The sequence below is a fragment of the Amblyraja radiata genome, chromosome 20 (genome assembly GCF_010909765.2).
Source record: "Amblyraja radiata isolate CabotCenter1 chromosome 20, sAmbRad1.1.pri, whole genome shotgun sequence".
NCBI lineage: Eukaryota > Metazoa > Chordata > Chondrichthyes > Rajiformes > Rajidae > Amblyraja > Amblyraja radiata.
Genome location: NC_045975.1, coordinates 21,872,727 through 21,896,240, shown reverse-complemented (window position 1 = coordinate 21,896,240; position 23,514 = coordinate 21,872,727). Strand labels below are relative to the sequence as shown.

General features: G+C 43.0%; 1 protein-coding gene across 2 annotated transcripts in view; it reads right to left on the bottom strand.

The window, feature by feature from the left end:
• The window catches only part of otog (otogelin), a 120,491-nt gene that overhangs the window by 4,069 nt on the left and 92,908 nt on the right, over positions 1-23,514 (bottom strand). For both annotated transcript variants that reach the window (XM_033039001.1, XM_033039002.1), the window contains exons 38-54: positions 21,460-21,605; positions 17,611-17,715; positions 17,029-17,215; positions 15,774-15,994; positions 13,796-13,934; positions 11,703-11,894; positions 10,876-11,088; positions 9,335-9,439; positions 7,733-7,837; positions 6,759-6,860; positions 5,629-5,727; positions 5,491-5,531; positions 5,330-5,405; positions 4,634-4,812; positions 3,402-3,506; positions 1,626-1,745; positions 292-337 (exon numbers count right to left, since the gene is read on the bottom strand). In XM_033039001.1, coding sequence (XP_032894892.1) covers positions 292-337; positions 1,626-1,745; positions 3,402-3,506; positions 4,634-4,812; positions 5,330-5,405; positions 5,491-5,531; positions 5,629-5,727; positions 6,759-6,860; positions 7,733-7,837; positions 9,335-9,439; positions 10,876-11,088; positions 11,703-11,894; positions 13,796-13,934; positions 15,774-15,994; positions 17,029-17,215; positions 17,611-17,715; positions 21,460-21,605 — 2,181 coding nt within the window. The remainder of the gene's footprint in view (positions 1-291; positions 338-1,625; positions 1,746-3,401; positions 3,507-4,633; positions 4,813-5,329; positions 5,406-5,490; positions 5,532-5,628; positions 5,728-6,758; positions 6,861-7,732; positions 7,838-9,334; positions 9,440-10,875; positions 11,089-11,702; positions 11,895-13,795; positions 13,935-15,773; positions 15,995-17,028; positions 17,216-17,610; positions 17,716-21,459; positions 21,606-23,514) is intronic.

Here is a 23,514-nt window from a genome sequence, read left to right as displayed (position 1 = left end):
CAGAAGATGCGCAGCCGTGCCGGCGGCTTTGCGCAGGATGTGGTACAGCCAGAGCTCGGCGGACCGGATGATTTCAGGTTACGGGCCACATTCAGCCCGGGGGCCGTAGGTTGCCGACCCCTGGTTTAGAGGGCTATGAGTCATACACGGGCAGGTGGGACTAGTGAAGATGGGGCATTTTTGACTGCATGGACGAGTTGGGGTGAAGAGCCCGTTTCCGTGCTGTGATTATTTTAATGAATTGCTGATCACTGCTCGATTCAGAATGGTCTCCGTTAAATGATTACTCACAAATTTGACAGCAGCCATCCATGTATGTTATAACAGATCCTCCAATCTGAGGGAGAAAAGCTTTAATTATTGTAGTGGCAACAAAGTTGAACGATGCACATCAAAAGTTGGGACATTGTGATACAGCTGTACAAACTACATTTGGACTACTGTGTGTGGTTCTGGTTCTATACGAAGAATGCGTTAGGTTGGAATGGGTGCAGAAGAGATTCGCCAGGTAGTTACCTGGGCTTGTGTTAGAGGGATAGGTAGGATAGACTGGAATAGGTGTCAAAGGTTATGGGGAGAAGGCAGGAGAATAGGATTAGGAGGGAGAGATGGATCAGCCACGATTGAATGGCGGAGTAGACTTGTTGGGCCGAATTTCACTCCCATCCCTTATGACTTTATACTATATTCTTTGGAGCGTGGGAAACTGAGAGGTGACCTTATTGAGATGTACAGGATCATGAGGGGATGCATAAACGCTCACAGTCTTTTTCCCAGGGTAGAGGATTATAAAACTAGAGGTATAGGCTTAAGATGAGAGGGAGTGATTTAAGAAGCCTGCAGGCGCAACTTTTTCCACTCGGAGTAGTCCATATCTGGAACGATTTGACTTAAAGGACATTTGAACCGATAGATCGGAGTTTTTTGGAGGTCTATGGCCCAGTAATGCCAATGTGTTTGTCATGGACACAGTGGGCTAAAGGGCCTATTTCCTTGCTATACAACTCTATGATATCAAGTGATCTTGAACTACATAAAGAATACATCGAACCAGGCAGAGAATTATTATTAACCGGTGAACATCACAAGAGCTCTGTGAAGTAGTTTGATGAAGATCAATGGTAGAAGCCCACCCTTCCATTTTGGTGAACAACAAATCTACCAGATAGAAGGCCTTGAATTTACCAATAAAAATAGTAGCAAGTCTATATTAAAGAAGAGAGACACAAGGAACTGCAGAAGCTGGTTTACAAAAAGAGACACAAAGTACTGGAGTAAGTCAGTGGGTCGAGCAACATCTATGGGGAACATTGATAAGAACCTTTCTATATTCTCCAAAATGCTGCCTGACCTGCTGAGATACTCCAGCACTGTGATTTTTTTTAAATATTAAAGAACAGTATCTTGCAGAGTTATTTATACAATTATCCAGAAATGATATTGCTCCTTTAACACGCAGAGGCCTAGACATACACATTGCTTTAAGGATATTGACTTCCGCTTTGAAATAATTTGATTTGGATCTGCAATTCCCTTGACCAAATGCTTAGTATTCAGTCTACAACATGATTGAGAATAAATCCTCAATTAAACCATATTGAACACGTGATGTGTGACTCACTGACCTTCAAACACGCAGTTTTGTTGAAAGGCGGGCAAATTATGTTTGAAGTGATCAAGACGGGTCCCGAAACCGTGTCAGTACAATCGTATCTGACACAGTTGGACACCCACGATGTTCCAGGCTATTGAAAGAAAATGAAATATATAGTAATATTTCCTATAGAATAGCTACTGTGTTACATTTTCCTCACAATCGAGTTAAATTGGTGATTTAATTTTCTAATGCCTATGTTACTGAGGTAAATCGTCATGTTTAGTTAGAGATACAGTGTGGAAATCGATTATCGCGAGTATCACCACCAACCAGCGATCGATCACACTTGCACCAGTTCTACCCTACACAATAGGAACAATTTACAGAAGCCAATTAACCTACAAACCTACACTTCTTTGGAATGTGGGAGGAAACCGGAGGACCCGGAAGAAACTCACGCCGTCACAGGGAGAACGTACAAACTCTGTACATGTCCTCATCATTCTAGAGGAAATCCACTAAACCAGCAAGAGGTGCTTGAACTGGTGTCTCTGGGCAAGTATCAAGTTAAACCAGAGCTAAAAATTAGACAACATCCAACCTTCGTCACAGAGGACATTGGACTCATTCTCTATAATGCTATAATGTTGTGACCCTATACAGTCGACCCTCGTTATAGCGGATTTTCATTGTAGCAGAGCTGTCTCTTTAAGTACACAGCGGGAGGCCATAGACATTGACAAGCAATTGCTTCGATCGACATTTGTACAATGGTAATCTGTTCAACAAATAGCCTTTAATATTATTTGCTAATAAGAAAAGTACATTTTTAGCTGTTAAAAAGAACTTTGTATTTGAAAACTACCCGTTGTTGCATGGAGCGACCGCTAGGTGGATGCAACTAATCCGTTACTTGGTTATAGCAGACAATCGGCAACAACAGACACTATATTTCTCCCCCATGGTCCGTTACGCCAAGGGTTATCTGTATTCTGCACACGTAGTCCCGATCTTCCAACCTACCTCATTACGGGCATTGGACCTTTTCTCTGAAACTGTAACACTGCAATTTTGCAAATGTATTCAGTACTCTCTCACTTTGCACTACCTGGTGTAACTTGTGTAGGCTTGATTGTACTAATGTATGGTATGATTAGACTGGGCTTTCCCTGTTCGGCTGGCAACCGGAAGGTAGCCGGTTCGAATCCCGCTTGGAGTGCATACTGTCGTTGTGTCCTTGGGCAAGACACTTGGGCAAGACACTTCACCCACCTTTGCCTGTGTGTGAATGTGTGTGAGTGATTGGTGGTGGTCGGAGGGGCCGTAGGCGCAGATTGGCAGCCACGCTTCCGTCAGTCTGCCCCAGGGCAGCTGTGGCTACAGAAGTAGCTTACCACCACCGAGTGTGACTGAGGAGTGAATGAATAATGCGATGTAAAGCGCCTTGAGTATTAGAAAGGCGCCATATAAATCCCATCCATTATTATTATTATTATCTTGATACATATGAGAATCCGAAACCAATACCAATAAACATAGACCACTGGGATCATTCAAACACAATAGTTGTATCATACAACAATAACATTTACAGTTTAACAGTTACAGTACTGTGGGAGTGTACAGATTAACATTCAACTGCAGGTTTATTTTTTGAGTTGGAAGGCATTTTATATTACAAAGAGGCAGATGCATGGAACACCTCAAATGGTTATCATGAAATCAATGACCTGATCCCCGTCTCTGGTAGATAGTACACGCCATGCAAAATTTAAATTATTGACTATTGCATTCTCTTTCTCACCTTGTGAAAGGTTGTATTTTCATTTTCCAAGTTATCTAGACAGGATACATTCTTGCAAACACCACAACAAGTTGTCGGGTCATCAGGAGGAATGTAAACCTGGTTCTGTATGTTTAATAGAAGGCAAACGTTAAAGTGTCTCACATGCTGTAGAGCACGTTGCTAAGTCATGACATTAAAATTACCACAATATTTTTCGGTTACTTTTTGTACCAATAGATCAGTAATTATATGATAATCACAGTATATTGTTATAAGCTTACAAATAAAGTAATGGCTTTTCTGGTTTACTGATAGTCAATTTTCACCTATTATCTATCTCAATTATCTCCTATCTACTTCATTGGAGCCCCTCACACTATCTTTACTGGACTGTATCTTGCACTAATCATTATTCTGTTTATCCTGTAGCTGTACGCTATGGATGACTTGATTGTAATCATTTATTGTCTTTCTGCTGACTGGTTAGCACGCAGAAAAAGCTTTTCACTGTATCTCGGTACATGTGACAACAAACTAAATTATGTTGCACTGTAAAAGGCTGCAAAGTGACAAATAGTGGCAATGCATGGGTCCTTCACTGTCCACCATCTGGTGGCTAGAAAGCTTTAAATTTTGCACATCAATATCCTCCACTCACTGTATTATTTTTTGGGGGGGGGGGGGGGGGGGGGGCAGGAAACTGGTTTTATTAGGATGGGTTGCTGGCATCTCCATTTCCTTCATTAAATCACTTAACTTAGAAATGCAGCATGGAAACAGGCCCAGGCTGACCATCAATTACCCATTTGTACTAGTACTATGTTAACCCACTCAAATCCACTCCATACACACAAGGGCCAATTTACAGGCGGCCGATTAACCTACAGAGAGTTGTCCCTCAGATTCTTATTGAATCTTGCCTATTTTACCTTAGACCTTTGTTCACTGTTTTTTGGGTTTCCTCCCACATCCCAAAAACGTGTAGGTTTGTAGGTTAATTGGCCTCTGTAAAATCCCCCCTAGTATGTAGGGAGTAGATGAGAATGTGGGATAACATAGAACTAGTGTGAGAGGGTGATCGATGGCAGGCATGGACTCATTGGACAGAAGGGCCTGTTTCCATGCTGTATATTTCCATTCCATTCAACATCCTCATATAACTTCTCTGCACTCTTTCCAGCTTAAATGGCTTAGCAAGGATTGATGCAGAATTAAATAATGGTGAAGCTTCACTACTCAAGAATTATTACCATTTCACATTGTGCCGAGCAGTTAACCATGTTGACGAGCAGGTTGTAGACACCAGTTTGATTGTCCAGGTTGTGTGTACACTGTGTGGTGTAACACAGCCCATCTGTGGTGTGCTCCACAATGACTTGACCTGGGCGCAATGTACCTCTCTCTCCATCAATGCACACTTTGTCATTTACTGCAACCAAACAAACACATGAAAATAATGTATCTGAGTTCATAAAACACATTAAAATGTAGAATAAAACAAGCTCATTCAACAGTGGAGGCACAAAGTTCAGGAGTTACTCAGTGGGTCAGGCAGCATCTCTGGAGAGCATCGATAGGTGATGTTTTAGGTCAGGACCCTTCTTCAGTCCGACCCAAAAGGCTGATATTTTAATTTTGATCCCTTTCCAAACTCAATTAAATTTGCCTGCAACAATTTGAATGTTGCAATATCCCGTGTTATTTATGGAATAAATGTGTTGCATTTATAGACTTGCATTTAATTCTCATTTGGATCATGGGGTAGACGGACCCTCCTCCCCCCCTCCCCAATCCTGAACGTTCCACTCGCCACTTTAATGTCATGTATCTTGTTGTGTTTTAGGACAGTTGGCAGACCAATTTCCTCCTGGGATAAATAAAGTTCTATCCTATCGTATCATATCGTATTTGAAATTGGACGACCAGAGTGATGAATATGAGCTTACCACATTTGTATTCCGGGCAGGCACATGGATTGGATGTAGTATTTCCAAATTGTTGTTCATTTACCAATATCTCTCCCTAAAATAATCAAATAACAAAATAGTTGAGTCTTCAGACTGAGGTAAAAAAACAGTATATCAAAACGTAACAACGTGCCACTCACCAATTTGCACTGAGGTTTAGGAAATGTCTCACAGGCGCATTCTACAAATAAAAAAAGGAAATATATAAAATGAAGCCTAATTGCTTAAGTCATGCAAGTTGCTCAAATGTTTAGAAATTCAAAATAAAGTCCACATACCACAGGAATGAACTGGGCAGCACCGATCCGGACTCCATGCATGGAGTTCCTGCATTCCCGTAGGACACTGAAACTTTGGACATCGATTTATTTCACAAACTAGGAGAAATAAAGCAGATATGATTCATGAGGATAAAGTATGGGGTTCTCCGAATTGAAATGTGGCAAAAAATCAGCGTGATTCTCCTAACTTTGACGTCTAATGGTATATTACAATACAGTGCTGATTCAAGATGGTAAAACACACCCAGCAAAATCAGGGCATCCTATCGTAAGCAATATCTGTACACTATACTTGTAAAGTGTTCATGAGACTCATAACAAAACTCAAGATGTTTTGAAGCCTGATATCTCGACCACATGAAGGTACAAAAGCTTGAAAACATGTACCACCAACTCAAGAACAACTTCTTCCCCTCTGATTTCTGAACAGTCCTTCCATAAGCTAGGGTTTAATCCTGGTCTTCCAACCAACCTCATTGCAATATTGGACTTTTTCTCTGGAACTGCTACGCTATCATGCTGTAAAGTATTCTGCGCTGTGGTATTTTTTTCTTTGCACTACCTGATCTACTGGTGTATTGCACTCATGTATAGTATGGTCTGATTTAATTGGATAGCTCGTAAACAAAATCTTTTCACTGTATCTCACTCCAATTTTTCAGCAATGTTTACATATTCAGTTTTGCTGCGGCAAGTGAGAATTTCAATGTTCTGTTTGGGACATATGAGATTAAAACACTCTTGACCTACAAACTTGCATGTATTTGGAATGTGGGAGGAAACCGGAGCATCCGTAGAAAACCCACGGGGTCACAGGGAGAACGTGCAAACTCCACAGTCAGGATTGAACGTGGGTCTCTGGCGCTGTGAGGCAGCAGCTCGACCGCAGTGCCACTGTGCCACCCTATATTACTTGGTAATAGTTCTTTTAGAAATCGAACTACAACCTGACTATTGCAATAGACACAAAATGCTGGAGTAACTCAGCGGGACAGGCAGCATCTCTGGAGAGAAGGAATGGGTGACATTTCGAGTCGAGACCCTGCTTCAGACTGCAGTGTGCCGCATTTATTTTTATACAGCTAGTAATGATTGCGATGGATTGAACGACAAAGCATCATGCTCACCACACTGGTAGTTTGGACAACACATCTCCGTTGTGTTGTTGTCCACCGTGATCATCTCTCCTTCCGAGCAGGTGGGTATCTGGTCCGAGCAAGCACCGCACACTGAATACAAGGACGAGCAAAGTATTATATTGGTCAATGGACATAGAGAGACAGAGTCCTACAGCGTGGAACAATGTCCTTGGGCCCAACTCGTCCACGACGAACAAGATGCCCCATCCCTGCTTGGTCCATTCCCATAAGGAACGGGCTGCGGAGGAGGTAGTTGAGGCTTGTTTACAACATGTTATTATTCACTATTCTTTAGTTAATGGCCATTGTATGAAATATCTCAACTGCATTGGAAGCACTGAATTAGAATACGAAGTTGGTATATCCCTTTTGCGCGGTTTTCATAATAGAGCTTTTGTTTCTTTTTCTTTCTTTCTTTTCTATGGTTTATATTTCTTAACTTTTTTCCCCTAACTATTTGTCTAATGGGTTTGTTTTTTTTTTATCACTCTTTTACACTAACACAACTTTCTCTCTCACTTTCTCTACTTTATTTATTTCTATCTTTCCTTAAAGCTTAAAAAATGAAGGGGTACAATAAATGTAATAAGATATATGTGGCTTGTACTACTGTAATTTACTGTACTTCTAATAAATAAAAATGTAAAAAAAAGAATTAGACTGCAGCAAACAGCATTCATTTCCATTAATCGTGCCATAATCCTTCAGGATAGGGTATTACAATCAAATACTTAACTCGCCCTACTATCATAGTGTTTAAGAAATATTTGGACAGGGACATGGATGTGAAATGGAGGGATATAGGCCAAACACAGGCAGGTGGGACCAGTGTGATGGGGCAAGTTGAGCTGAAGGACCCGTTTCCATACTGTATAACTTTATGAACTCTCAGGAATAAACTTTTGCTGAATGTTCAGGTACCAGTTAGTCGTTTTGAATCAATATTTATGTGTGTAACTTACTGCAGATGTATGCCAAACAGCAACTGCCATCAGCTCGAGTAGCAATCAATGTCTGGTCCTCTCGACAAATCGGGATATCAGACCCACACTTCTCTGGATCGCATTCTGTAGAAAATTAACAGTCTATCAATTAAAGTAGCTAATAGATCACATAGAAACCACAGGAACAGGCTCTTTGGCTCCCAATGTCCAAGTCAAATATAATGTCAAGATAAACAAATCTCATCTGCCTGCCTCCTCTGATCCATATCCCACCATTCTCCACGTCTGAAGAAGAGTCCTGATTCAAAATGTCATCTATCCATGTTCTCTGCCTGACCCGCTGATTCGCTCCAGCACTTTGTGTCGTTTCTCATCTAAAACCCTGTTAAACGCCACTATCGTATCTGCCTCAACCACCATCCCTGGCAGCATATTCTAGACATCCACCACCCTCCTTTTAAAGATCTTACCCCACACATTTCATTTAAACTTTTCCCCTCTCACCTTATAGCTATGCCCTCTTGTGCTTGACATTTCCACGCTGGGAAAAAAAGATTTTGACTGCTTCCCCTATCTATCTATTTCAACATTAATCTTTTATTTCTACATAAATATTTAACTACTCTGAAAGCATATGCCATGTATGAAAAATGTAATGAAATTAGACTTATTTTCTTTTCTTTTTCTCTGATCCAAAACACTTTCAGTTTGAACTTTGTCATCACCGCATCTCAACAGATTGAAGATGCTGCACAACAAATTGATTATTCCATCTTTGTAGGTATGGAAGTCTGTTCTGTTTTAGTTTTAGACTGTAGAGACACAGCGTGGATACAAGCCCTTTGGCTCACCGAGTCCACACCAAACAGTAATCACCAGGACGCTAGTTCTATTTTATCCCACCTGTTATGCACATTCATGCATGAAGAACTGTCGGTGCTATACTGGAATGTACTACCGGGGGTGTTGGTGCAGGCAGATGTGATAGTTGCGTTTAAGATGCCTTTAGATAGTCACATGTTCGACCAAGGATATGCATCATGTGCAGGCAGAGGAGATAAGCTTACCTTTGCATTATCTTTAGCCCAGACATTAGGGGCCAAAAGGCCTGTTCCTTTAGACTTTAGAGATACAGCACAGAAAAAGGTCCTTCGACCCGCCAAGACCACGACCATGCTGCACACTAACACCATTCAACATACTAAGGACAAAATTGCAACTTACCAAAGCCAATTAACCTACAAACCCGCACGTCTTTGGAGTGTGGGAGGAAACCAGGGCACCCAGAGAAAACCCACGTAGTTATGAGGAGAACGTACAAACCACGCACAGACAGCACCAGTAGTCAGGATCGAACCCATGTCTCTGGCGCTGTAAGGCAGTAGCTCTACCACTGTGCCCTGTTCCTATGCTATACTTTTCTAAGGTGTGTTTTATGGAGTAGATTTATGAAAGCCACAATGGCATTAAATGTTAAATATTCCTGGCAATGACTGCTCATTACCCATGATAATATCGAGACTGGAAATATACACTGGTTTTTTTTTAAGAAGTGCACATGGATCATTACCTCCGGATTTCTCTCCGGGAGGAATTTTCTGTATTAATGTATATCCTTACCGCAAAAGTAGCCAGGACAGCAGAAGTCTGGTTTGTAATGGGTAATAAGTCGCTCTCCATATGAACACTGGGGGGCAAAACTTGTGCAGACTGTTTGATTGCAAGCTGAAAATGGAATAAAATATTAATGCAAAACACACTGCCCTCTAATCCAGGATTATTCCGGTAAAAATGTTGCACTGTACAAAACGTTCGTCAGACTTCACTTGGAGTACCAAAGACAGACACAAAGTGCTGGAAAAACTCAGCAGGTCAGGTAGCTACTCCGGAGAACATGCATAGGTGATGTTTTGGATCGGGACCGAATTAGGGTCTGAAGAAGGATCCCAACCCGAAACGTCACCTATCTTTTTTCTCCAGAGATGTTGCATGACCCGCTGAGTTATTCCAGCACTTTGTGTTCATCTTTGGTATCAACCAGCATCTGCAGTTCGTTGTTTCAACTCACTTGGAATACTGTGTCACCGCACTAGCAAAATCCCCAGCATAATCAAGGATGAGTTACACCCCGGTCACTCCCTCTACTCCCCTCTCCCATCAGGCAAGAGGTACAGAAATGTGAAAACACACACCTCCAGATTCAGGGACAGTTTCTTCCCAGCTGTTATCAGGCAACTGAACTGTTCTATCACCAACTAGAGAGTGGACCTAACTCCCATCTACCTCATTGGAGACCCTCGAACAATTTTTAATCAGACTTTACTGGACTTTATCCTGAACTAAACGTTATTCCCATTATCCAGTATCTGTTCACTGTGGACGGCTCAATTGTAATCATGTATAGTGTTCCCACTGATGGAATAGCACAAAGCAAAAAGCTTTTCATTTTCCTTCGGTACACATGATGATAAACTAAACACAAAAGGATGTGGTTGTAGTGGAAAGAGTGTGGAAGAGATTCACTGGGATGTTGCTTGGAAGGAAGGCTATGCTTATAGACAAACGCACCAACATCAGCATTTTGGAGGAAGCCAACATGACCAGCAGCACCAACTTCAATGGACTGGCTATGTCATCTGCATGTCCAACACATGTCTCCCTAAACAAATCCTGTACTCTCAATTGAAGGAAGGTCAGTGAGCGAATTGAAGGCCAAAGAAACGCTTCAAGGACAACATCAAGAAAAGTCTGAAGAAATTCCACTTCACATCGAGCAACTGGGAGCACATTGCACTGGACAGGCACTCCTGGAGGATATCTGTGCACGTCACGAAATGGAACTACACCATGTCACAGAGACAAAGCGACAGCACCATAAGGAGAGAAGGGGGCTCGACAACTACCAATCACCGCCAGTCTCCACTGCCCACGTTGCACCAATGTGTGTGGATCGTGGATCGGCCTCTACAGACATCTGCAGACCCACAAGTAGACGACCCTATGGAGAGGACATTCATACTCATTCCGAGTGACCGCCGATGATGATGATGCTTATAAGCAGAGATTGGATTTTTTAATGTTCTATTTTTGATAAAAACCACAAAGAGGTAAAATATTATTTTATCAGGATTAATGATCGTTGAACAGAATTGAACACTTACCACATATCTTTTCAGGGCAGCAGCTCCGATCGCCAGCGAGATTGACCACTACTTCCCCAGAGCGACGACAAACTGGTTCTGGGACAGCTGAACAGTCGTGGTCAACGGTAACAATGGTCCCGTTCTCCAGACACTGATACATGCAACAGCCGTCCACTGATGCATTCCACGTATCGCCCCCAGCGTGCGGAAGCCCCCAGCTATCAGTGCAAGCTGAAGAGTACAAAATACACTCAATGACCTTAAGCAATAAGTATGTGGAATTACCAATACTATGCTATAGTATACAGTGTGTGCCTATGGTATGCAGGCCTTCATCGGTCAGGGCATTGAATGCAAGAGTCAGGAAGTCATGTTACAGGCGAAGGGTCTCGACCCAAAATATCACTCATTCCTTCCCTCCAGACATGTTGCCTGTCCCGCTGAGTTACTCCAGCTTTTTGTGTCTATCTACAGTTCTATAGGACTTTGGTTCGGCCGCATTTAGATATGGTTGAGCCGTTGCCTCACCGTGCCAGAGATCCTGGGTTGGATCCTGACCTCAGGTGCTATCTGTGCGGAGTTTGCATGTTCTTTCAATGATCACGCGGGTTTCATCCGGGTGCTCCGGTTTCCTCCTGCATCGCATTGACATGTGGGGTTGTAGGTTAATTGGCCCTCTGTAAATTGCCCCTAGAGTGTAGGGAGCGGGTGCAAAAGAGGGATAACATAAAACTAGTGTGAACGGGTGATCGATGGTCAGCATGGACTCAGTGGGATGAAGGGCCTGTTTCTGTGCTGTGCCTCTGCACTAGACTAAAGATATTGTGTGGGACTCTGCCACGTACCACATTTTGCCTCAGGAATGCACAGGGTGGAGTCAAGGCGGTGGAGAATGGATCCCTCCGGACAGACACATCCTTCACTTATGGTGGGACATGAAGTATCTTCTGATGGGAAGAAAATTCTGTTCTGACAGGTCTTTGCTTCACAGGTCAGCACGCAAGCTTGGTATATCATGGGCGGAGGACACGTGAAAGCTGAAATAAACATAGCAGAAAAAAAACCACAAAATATAATTATATTTAGTTACTTTATGTATCCTAATGATTATGAACAGGGCTGCCAGTTCTATCTTGTGGCAAGAATATTAGTGACTTTTGTACATTCGCTCTGCTTTTTGCTCAACTTAGCAAGGACTAATGTAAATCACACGGCAAGGTTTGGGAACAGCTCCATCCAAGGAAATTCCACCCGGTTGTGACCACAGCCCAGACCATCACATAAAGCAACCTCCCTTCCATTGACTCCATCTACACTTCACACTGCCTCAGCAAGGCCACCAGCATAATCAAGGAATAGTCTCACCCCTGACACTCCCTCTTCTCCCCTCTCCCATCAGGCAAGAGGTACAGAATTGTGAAAACACACATCTCCAGATCCAGGTACAGTTTCTTCCCAGCAGTTATCAGGCAACTGAACCATTTTATCAACAACTGGAGAATGATCCTGACCTCTCATCTACTTCTGTGGATACCTTGGGGCTATCATTTACCAGTCCCTACACATTATACCCTTTATCCTGTATCTGTACACTGTAGACGGCTCAACTGTAATCTAGTCTTTTTACTAACTGGATAGCATGCAACAAGCAGCTGCACACTGTTCCCTGGTACAAACGACAATAAACTAAACATTTACAAACTGCATTCAATGCACTTCCATCTGTATTATTTTTAAACAAAGTAAAAATGAGTTAAATTTTTTTCTCCCAATCTCTCACATAATCTCATTTCCTGTTTGTTTCTTGTTCTATATCAGACGTAACTATTCATCATCTCTATTATTTGTTTCTCTTCCTTCATCAATTTGCAGAGCAAATAAGATGTAATGGGAAGAGATCCAATTCATGTCATGAGGTGAAGAGTGTCTCATTATCAGATGTATTGACAATTTCTTACATGCAGCAGCATAACAGCCTGTAAACACAATACACATTAATATATAATAAACAAAACATTCAATAAATTAATAACCACAATACTAGTGGAAAAAACCCCCCAAAGTTCTTGGTGCAACCAAAGACAGTCCATAGCAGTTCATAGTCAGGCAGAAAGCGGGCACCAACAAACAGCTTCTTCCCATCTGTTACCAGGCTTCTGAACGGTCCTTCCATAAGCCAGGTTACTGTCCAATTCACCTCCACCCCATTGTGGACCTTGGACTTTGTCATTGGAACTGGTGCACTAGAATGCTGAGAACTATAATCTGCACCTCTGTATCTTCCCCTTTACTCTACCTAATTCTAATTATGATTAGTTTTGTGCAGTATTCAAAAGCCTAATGGTCGTTGGGGGAAAAAGCTATTCTGGAACCTGAATGTATGGAGTTTTCAGACTCCTTACATTCAAAGATGTAGACACAAGGAACTGCAGACGCAGGTTCACAAAAAAAGGCACAAAGTGCTGGAGTAACTCAGCGGGTCAGCATCTCTGCAGAACATGGACAGATGATATTTCAGGTTGGGACCCTTCTTCAGACTGATTGTAATGTGGGGGAAAAAGCTGGAAAAGAGAGATGGGGCAGGACATGGGCCAGACAAGTGAGAGGTTTTATGCCAGTTTTGTCCTGCCCCTCCTCTCTTCCAGCTTTCTTCCAGCTTTCTTCCGTCTCCCCTCCCCCCCCCCCCCCCCCCCCCCCCCCACACACACAATCAGTCTGACAAAGGGTCCAGACCCAAGAAGTCATCCATCTGTGTTCTCCAGACATGCTGCCCGATCTGTTGTGTTGCTCCAGCACTTTGTGTCTGATTCAGAGATGCAGCATAGCAGATGATTCAGGCTTGTTATTTAGGCCGATTACATTGGTTTTGCCCGCCATTGAATCTGTTGCCTTAGCCAAGCAACAACCACATGTCAACTTATACAACAGTGCTACTTACCGCAATAGTCTGGCCTCCTCCAGTCAAGGCAAATACTGAACTTATTACACAGCGCCACGTACGCCCCCAGCGCCGAGCAATGGTTGTGTACAAACAGCGAGTCTCGGATCCAGAGTTCACAAAACATCTCTGGAGAAACCTACCATCAAAATAGGAATTAAATCGTTCTTAATGCTGATTAAGATCTGTAACATTGTAGAACATAGAACAGTGCAGCACAGGAACAGGCCCTTCAGCCCACACTGATACAGACAGCACCTGTCCACTGATGCCATTCTGAACAGGCCGTTCGGTCCACATTGTTCATGCCTAATATGATGCCAAGTTGAACTGATCTCATCTGCCTGTACATGATCCACATCCATCTCTTCCCTGCACCTCCACATGCCTAGCTAAAAGCCTCTTAAACGCCACTATTGTATCTGCCTCCTCCACCACCCTTGGCTATGTATTCCAGGCCGCTACTACTCCCTGTGTGAAATTAACTTGCCCCACACATCGCCATTAAATATTTCTCACCTTAAAGTTATACCCTCTTGTGTTGAGGTGAGTTGCCAAGATAAACTAATCTCATCTGCCTGCATGTGATTCATATCCCTCCATTTCCTTGTCTATCTAAAAGCCCCTTAAATGCCACTAACATATCTGCCTCCCCCACCATCCGGGGCAGTACGTTCCAGTCCCCAGCACTCTCCCGTACATCTCCATTAAACTTTAACTCCTCACCTTATAGCTATGCCCTCCAGTGTAGGGCATTTCCATCCTGGGAGAAAGGTTCTGACTGTCTACCCTATCTATCCATCTCATAATTTTCTATACTTCTACCAAGTCTCCCCTCAGCCTTCGATGTTCCAGAGAAAACAATGCAAGTCTATCCAACCTCTCCCTGTGGCCGAACCCCTCGAAACCAGGCAGATACTAAACAATAAAGCACAGGATGGACACTAGATCTTCAAATATAAACAAAAAACCACATTGGTTATATAAATGCCCTCAGATTTTTGCTATTTTCTTCAATTTGCAAATACATTGTATTTCCAATACAAATACAAAAATAGGGTGTATCAAATTAGACTATTTTTGCAGTGGGGAGGATATTTCCAGCAGAGGGAGAGTCTAGGACCAGAGGGCACAGCCTCATAATAAAAGGGGGAATTTCTTTAGCTAGAGGGTGGCGAATCTGTGGAATTCATTGCCACAGGAGGCCAAGTCATTGGGTATTTTAAAAACAGAGATTGATAGGTTCTTGATTAATAAGGGCTTTTTCAAAGGTTATAGGGAGAAGGCAGGAGAATGGGGTTCAGAGGGAAAGATAGATCAGCCATGATTGAATGGTGGAGCAGACTCAATGGGCCGAATGGTCAGGAACACTCAGAGATTCTCAATATGAAAGTGATGGGATACCCTATAAGGCTGATGAATTTGATATCCTTGGGCTTAAAGACGGCAGTCATTTCGAAGAAACAAAGCAAGAAGCATATTTCATAAATGACTTGCAGAATGGGAAGAAACAAGCCAGATATGATTGATGGCAAAGAAGTTTGAAATAATAGATTGGAAACAAGAGAGGCAACATGAAATGAATGAAGACCCAAGGAAATGCAGATGCTGGTTTACAAAAAATGACTCAGTGGCAATGAATTCCACAGATTTGCCACCCTCTTGATTCTTGATTAGTACGGGTGTCAGAGGTTATGGGGAGAAGGCAGGAGAATGGGGTTAGGAGGTAGCTCAGCTGTGATTGAATGGCAGAGTAGACTTGATGGGCCGAATGTTACTCCTATGTCCTGACCTCTGTCAAAAGAAACTCCTCCTCATCTACATTCTAAAGACAAGTATTTTTTATTGAGGCTGTGCCCTCTGGACCTAGACGTCAGTGGGTCAGGCAGCATCTCTATATGTATCATTCATATGTGGCATTGAATGGGGAATGAGGGTTGACCATTGAGAAATTAAGACTAATTTATGAGGTACTTACTTGTGCATGGCAGGGGGCAAATGTTCCGCTCTGGAGCATTTTGAAGCACTCGGAGCAGTTGCCAGTCGAACAATTCACCTCATATTGCCGAATCATTTTAATTCCAGTCTCCGTGCTGGCCACTGCCCATTCCTCCGCAAAGACGCCTGGATCAACATCCTTGCCAAGAACTGTGCCATTTTTAAAAGTCAAGTCATTTGTTGGGTTTCCGTCACAATAACCTGCAAATATGTTGGAAAATACAGATTCAGGGCAGTGATTTAAACGACAAGATTTTTGAACTACAAGAAATTGCAACGAGTTGTGGACGTAGCCCAGACCATCACGCAAACCGACCTCCCTTCCACTGAATCCATCAACACTGCACGCTGCCTCCGCAAGGCCATCAGCATAATTAAGGACCAGTCTCACCCGGGCACTCCCTCTTCTGCCTTCTCTCATCAGGCTAGAGGTATAGAAGTGTGAAAAACTTCTAGACCTCTAGATTCAGGAACAGTTTCGGCCCAGCTGTTATGAGGCAACTGAACCGCCCTATCAACAACTAGAGAAGGGTCCTGACCTCCCATCTTCCTCATTGGAGGCCCTCAGACAGATGCCACCATTTCTCATGCCCGGTTTAAATTTCGCGTACACCATGATTATTCTTTAAAAACTCTTCAGTTTTCGGGTCCCAGCCAGTTGCAGCCGTACTCTGGCGGCAGGCCCGACTCCCCCGCCGGGGAACTGGGAAAGGGAAACCGCCGAGCCAGACCCCTGCTGGAGACCGGGAACCTGAGAGGACGTGGGGGGGAGTTGGTGGCAGATGCTGGACAAGGGACTGAAGGAAGAACCATTCGCGTCTTCCAGTTCTGCTGTGGTAGGCGAGCCCGGGGCACGAAGGCTGAAGGTGGCCGGGCGAGGAGAGGGACGACAGTTTGTGGGACAATCGGACAGAGGTGACGGCTGCAACAGGCCTTTATGGCCAGCTGCTGTTGGGATGGTGAAACAGCACCAAAACCTGGTGACTCTTGCATATGGACACCGTGGGCTGTTTCTTTGCATTATGTACTTAACCGGGGATTGTACTTTTGTATGGCAATGATCTTACTGATCTGTATGCAAAAACAGAATCCCACTGTACCTTGGGTTGGATTACGTGGTGATAATGAAGAAACCATTGAACCATTATTGCATGTAATTAAATATCTTTACTCTCTTGGCCTTTATCTGTCGGAATCTGCTTTAAAACACGTAAAGGAAACATTTGTTCACATACCACATAGTCCCAAATTAGCGAGCTTTTTACTGGGTGTTCCAGTGTTGATGACCATAATCCTGGTGCTGTGAAACCACTGTATGATTATACCCGCTGGAGTCACAATGGTGTACATGCTCCCAGTATCAACGATCTCAAAATCAAATCTTCGGAATGGAGTGTAGGCCAACTTTGAATTAACGTTCAACTACCGCAAACAAAACAGTCATTAGTTGTGTGGCACAGTGGTGCAGCGGTAGAGTTCCTGCCTTCCAGCGTCAGAGACTCGGGTTCGATCCTGACTACAGGTGCTGTCGGTACTGAGCTTCTACATTTCCCCTGTGTCTGCATGGGCTCTCTCCAGGTGCTCTGGTTTCCTCCCACACTCAAAAGACATGTGGGCTTGTAGGTTAATTGACTTTGCTAAAAATTGTTAATTGTCCCTCGTGCTAGTGTATGGGGTGATTATATTTGTAATTAATTTTTGATTGGTTTTATCACAAAATTTAATTGATACAACGTATATTAATTTCTTAAGAACTGGAAAAAGATGAAGAAATTCAGGGGAGTCAAGAGGGTGATTTGCAAATATAATGACCTTACCGTTCTCCTTTGCTGATCGATAATGACAATATTCGACCCATGAGTTATATTAAGCTTCGTTAGGCAGATGTAGGTGGAGTTCACTTGTGGTTGCATCATTGTGATCTGATTAGAAAGAAACATGGAGATTAACTGTAATCCTTTTCCAAATCAATCTGTATTGCACATGGTCCGATGGTACTTTATTGTCACATGGCAGTAAAACATTTTTTTACGCAAAAATCTTGGTCAGTAAAAATCTTCAATATAAATCTTCAGTAAAAACCTTGCTAGATATTGGCACAATCTTACTTAACTACAAGAGTGTAGGTTAGTAGATTACACTGAGGCAGTACACAAGTGTCACCACATTTCTGCCGCCATCTTGTACACTGATGACATAAACAATTTCAATTAGCAGTCGGTATGTGTTTTCTGTTAATAGATGTATTCAGTCTAAGGAGCAAAACTAAGAATAGTTCCAAATCTTGAAATACAGGCACTCCGCGACCTACGCCAGGGTTACGGTCTGTGAAAGCTTGCACATGTTATATTTTACATAAGTCGGCATCACCATCCACACCCACGTCCCAAATAACTCACCAAGTCTGAAGAAGGGTTTTGACCTGAAACGTCGCCTACCCTTGTCCTCCAGAGATGCTGAGTTACTCCAGCACTTTGTGTCCGTCACTGAGACTATGGACTGTGGGCGGCACAGCAGCACAGCAATAGAGTTGCTGCTTTACAGTGGCAATGATCCGGGGTTGATCCTGACTACAGGTGCTGTCTGTACGGAGTTTGGACATTCCAGCTGTAACCGCGTGGGTTTTCTCCAGGTACTCACGTTTCCACCCACACTCCAAAAATATACAGGTTTGTCAGTTAATTGGCATCGGTATAATTGTAAATTGTCCCTAGTGTGTATGACAGTGCTAATGTATGGGTGGTCGCTGGGCGGCGCGGACTCGGGGGGGCCGAAGAGTCTGTTTCTGCGCTGTATCTCTAAATCTCTACTCCAGCACTTTGTGTTCCACGCAAGATTCTGGCATCTGCAGTTCCTTGTGTCTCCATGGTACAATTTCACTTGAATTGTAAAAATATGTGGTACCAAGACAAAATAGAAGGAGGAGGATATAGTAGCAGATAGTTTAAACAAAATACGAAGCATGCATAATAAACTATGTGGATGTATACGACTCACTCACAGGCTTCACATTTTTTCTCATGACCGAGTATCAAACATCCTGTCTTTTTCCACAAATATTTTTAATAGATGCATTTTAATAATCAGGACCCCTTCTAACAGTTTTGATATATTATATCGATGTAGCAAAGATATTTAGTAACAGCCAATTAAGGACGCATTTGTTCTGTGGACCAGGTGTCCTTGATAAGTAAACACATAATTAATGATACGATGATTGGATTAGTGTGGATTGGCTCAGGTCTGGTCACATCAGGACCCGAACTTCTTTCAAAATATCCAGTGAACTCAACTCTCCGAGACACTATGTATTAAAGAGTTATTGTTTGGAAATTCGGCCATTTTAGAGTCACACAGCATGGAAGCAGACCATTCGGCCCAACTTGTCCATACCGACCATGATGCCCACATTTGGCCCATTCCTTTAGACTTTACATTAGAGATACAGCGTGGGAACAAGCCTCTCAGCCCACTGTGTCCACGCCAGCCAATGATCACCCCGTACACCAGCACTACCCTACACACGGGATAATTAACAAGTTACAGAACCCACTAACCTATAAACCTGTACGTCTTAGAAGTGTGGGAGGAAACCGGAGCACCCGGAGAAAACCAATAGAGTCACAGGGAGCGTGTACAAACTCCGTACAGACAGCACCCATCGTCAGGATCAAACCCGGGTCTCTGGCGCTGTGAGGCAGCAACTCTACCGTTGCACCACTGTGACTTTCCAAATAAGGAACAAGTGTGCTATAGGCCCATCTAGTCTGCTGTGGTGACTAAATTACAACACTTCAAGGTTGAAGTAGCCTATTCTTGCTCTTAACTATCTTTCTTCATCCCCCTGTTCATATATCCAAAGGCGTTAGCAATTTCTCTCTGAACATACCATTTGTCAATTCCTCCACCACCCGCTGGAGTTCACAACCTTCCAAGTGAAGACATTTCTCCTCAACTTGGTCATAGAGTTATAAAGCATGGAAACAGATCCTTTGGCCAAACTTGTCCATGCTGACCAAGATGCCTCTTCTTAGCTAGACCCATATGTCTGCGTTTGACCCACTGCGCTCTAAGCCTTTCCTATCTACATAGTCTTCCCAGTTTCTTTTAAATGCTGTTCTAGTACCTTCCTCAACTACCTCCTCATGGGCTGAAGGGCCTGTTTCCATGCTATATCTCTAAACTCTTGCTGTGAATATTGTGCTTAAGTATGCAAGGATATTGACTGAGAGAAGATTACAGATAAGCTCTGATGTTTTTCACAGTCGTGACGTCAGCCAGCACACAATATCTAGTTTACTGGGCAAAGAACGTTCAAATGTTCAAAGAACATTGGTACAATACATCGGTGAGGCCACATTTAGAGTATTGCGTTTAGTTATGGTCACCCTGTTATAGGATTGATGTCATCAAGCTGGAAAGGGTGCAGAGAATATTTACGAGGATTTTACCAGAACTCAAACTTCTGAGCTATGGGGAGAGGTTGAGCAGGATTTATTCCTTGGAGGGCAGGAGGGTGCGGGGTGATCTTATAGAGGTGTATAAGAACACGAGAGGAATACATAAAGTGAATGCGGAGTCTTTCACCCAGAGTAGGGGCAACCAAGAACCAGAGGACATAGGATTAAGGTGAGGGGGGAAAGATTTAATGGGAACCCGAGGAGCAACTGTATTTTTTACACAAAAGGTAATAGGTATATGGAATGGAATGAACTGCCGGAGGAGGCAATTGAGACAGGTATACACTAAGTTGGCACAGCAGTGGAGTTGCTGCCTTACAGCGTCAGACACCCGGATTTTATCCTGACTATGGATGACTTCTATATGGAGTTTGCACGCTCTACCTGTGACTGCGTGGGTTTTCTCCGGGTGCTCTGATCTCCTCTCACATTCCAAAGACGTACAAGTTTGTAGGTTCATTGGCTTAGGTAAAAATTGTATAATTGTCCAAAATGTGTAGAATAGTGTTAGTGCTATAAACTTGGTGGGCCGAAGGGCCTGTTTCCGTGCTGTATCTCTAAACTAAACTAAAGGTACTATCACAATGTTTAAGAAACATTTAGACAGGTACATGAATAGGATAGGTTTAGAGGGATATGGGCCAAAGGCAGGCAGGCAGGCGGGACTAGTTTAGGTGGGGCATGTTGGTCGGCATGGGCAAGTTGGGCCGAGGGGCCTGTTTCCACCATGTATGACTCCATGACTCTAAATTAGTTGGGTATAGCTGAGTCCCCAGTGTACATGGGAATGTTTCACTGCAAGTGTCATCACCCGGAGAAATAGGGAACTATTTGCCAAAAAGACTGAATGCCAGTGTCTCCAATAGTTATGAAGATCATAAAACAAACTATAAACATTGCAGAAAGTTTAAAATGAACCAGCTGCAAATTACCTCCTAGTAGAGCAAATGGATTACATTCGCGTCCGTGTTATTTCTTATAACAAATACCATTGTGGTAACGCAGCCCTGAAATGTTAAAATTGATGCTGAAGAATTCATCTAATTGAACTTGGCTTGCAAACGCTCTTGATTAAAAGTTAGATAATTGTGTTGAATGATGCAGGATAATTAATAATTAGAAAGATGTAGCAGTTCAGACAACCTTGTACTCTACGTTGCGAAGTGACATGGAATCTCAAGGGTTTATATTATCGTGAACACTTACCATCTGGTTGTTAAGACATTCGCTGATTCCTACGGTAATAGTCTCATTTGCTGTTGAAGCAATAATGTACGAGGCTGCTCTAGAAACGCCAAAGCCGTATCCATCAGAAGTAATGATGTGCAGATTGGCAAGAATGGAACATCGACCTGCAAAAGTTAGATGCCTCACATTGTAATTTAAACTTTCCTGGTCCGAGAACACTGATGCAATTATAAAGAAAGCACATCAGCGCCTCTACTTCCTGAGAAGATTACGGAGAGTCTGTATGTCAAGGAGGACTCTCTCTAACTTCTACAGGTGCACAGTAGAGAGCATGCTGACCGGTTGCATCGTGGCTTGGTTCAGCAACTTGAGCGCCCAGGAGCAGAAAAGACTACAAAAAGTAGTAAACACTGCCCAGTCCATCATCGGCTCTGACCACCCTACCATCGAGGGGATCTACCGCAGTCGCTGCCTCAAGACGTTGCTGGCAGCATCATCAAGGACCCACACCACCCTGGCCACACACTCATCTCCCCGCTACCTTCAGGTAGAAGGTACAAGAACCTGAAGACTGCAACATCCTGGTTCAGAAATAGCTACTTCCCCACAGCCATCGGGCTATTGAACTCAACTCAAACAAAACTCTGAACATTAATAGACCATTATCTGTTTATTTGCACTTTATCTGTTTATTTATTCATGTGCGTATATATTTATATAATGTAATTGATCTGTTCTGTATTCATGCCTATTATATTCTGTTGTGCCGACACAAAGCAAGAATTTCATTGTCCTCAGGGACACATGACAACAAACTCTCTTGAATCTTGAAACTGCTCTTCAAAGATCTGTAAACTGAGCTTCAAAGGAGAACATTGGAACTCGACATCCTCTTACATTCAGAGACAATTGGATGGGTACATGGATAGGATGGGTTTAGTGGGTTATGGGTCAAAGCTGGTGGAGCCCTAGGAAAGATGGAAAGGGTGCAGAGAAGATTTATGGGAGAGGTTGGGCAGGTTGGGATTTTATTCCTTGGAGTGCAGGAGGATGAGGGGGTGATCTTATATTATAAGATCATGAGAGGAACAGATAGGGTGAATGCACAGAGTCGTTTATCCAGAATAAGAGAACCGAGAAACAAAGGACATATATTTAAGGTGAGGGGGGAAAGATTTACTGGGAACTTGAAGGGCAACACACAAAGGATGGTGGATATATGGAACCAGCGGCCCGAGGAGGTATTTGAGGCAGGAACTATCACAATGTTTAAGAAACATTTAGACAGGTACATAGATAGGATAGGTTTAGATGGATATGGGCCAAACGCAAGCAGGTGGGACTAGTGTAGATGTGGCTTGTTGGTCGGTGTGGGCATGTTGTGCCGATGGGCCTGTTTCCACGCTGCATGTCTCTATGACTATATCAATAGTAGAAACAAGGAACTGCAGATGCTTGTCTACACAAAAGGACACAAGGAGTTGCAGTAATTGGTTTACAAGACACCATGAGGCTTCAACTGTACTGCCTCGCCACTGTGCTGTCTGTGTGGAGTTTGCATGTTCTCCCTGCGACTGCATGGGTTTCTTTCGAGTGCTCCGGTGTCCTCCCACATCCCAAAGACTTGCAAAATTGTAGGTTAATAGATCTCTGTAAATTCCTCCCTGTGTGTAGGATGCGAAAGTGGGATAACATAGAACTAGTGTGCAGGTGATTGTTGGCCGGCACGGATTCGGTGGGCCGTAGGACCCGTTTCCACGCTCTATCTCTAAACTAAACTAAAAGATGAGAACATTTACATTCATTGTTCAATGCTCAACAAAAGTTTAAATATCAATCATCAAATTAATATGAGTCGGAGGCCCCTGACTGCCAGGTGGTCTGTGTGAGACAATTCTTACAGTCTCCTTATAGCTTCTGTTTATTTTATACTTTGCCAAGTAATTTGGTGCATTTCCAAATAGTTTCTTTTACTACAAAAGCTAACTAAGAACTTTATTACTGTTTCATTCCTTTGTTTGCAGCGTAGAGAAATTATTTTACGAAGCTTACAATAAAAGTAATTAGGTGGAA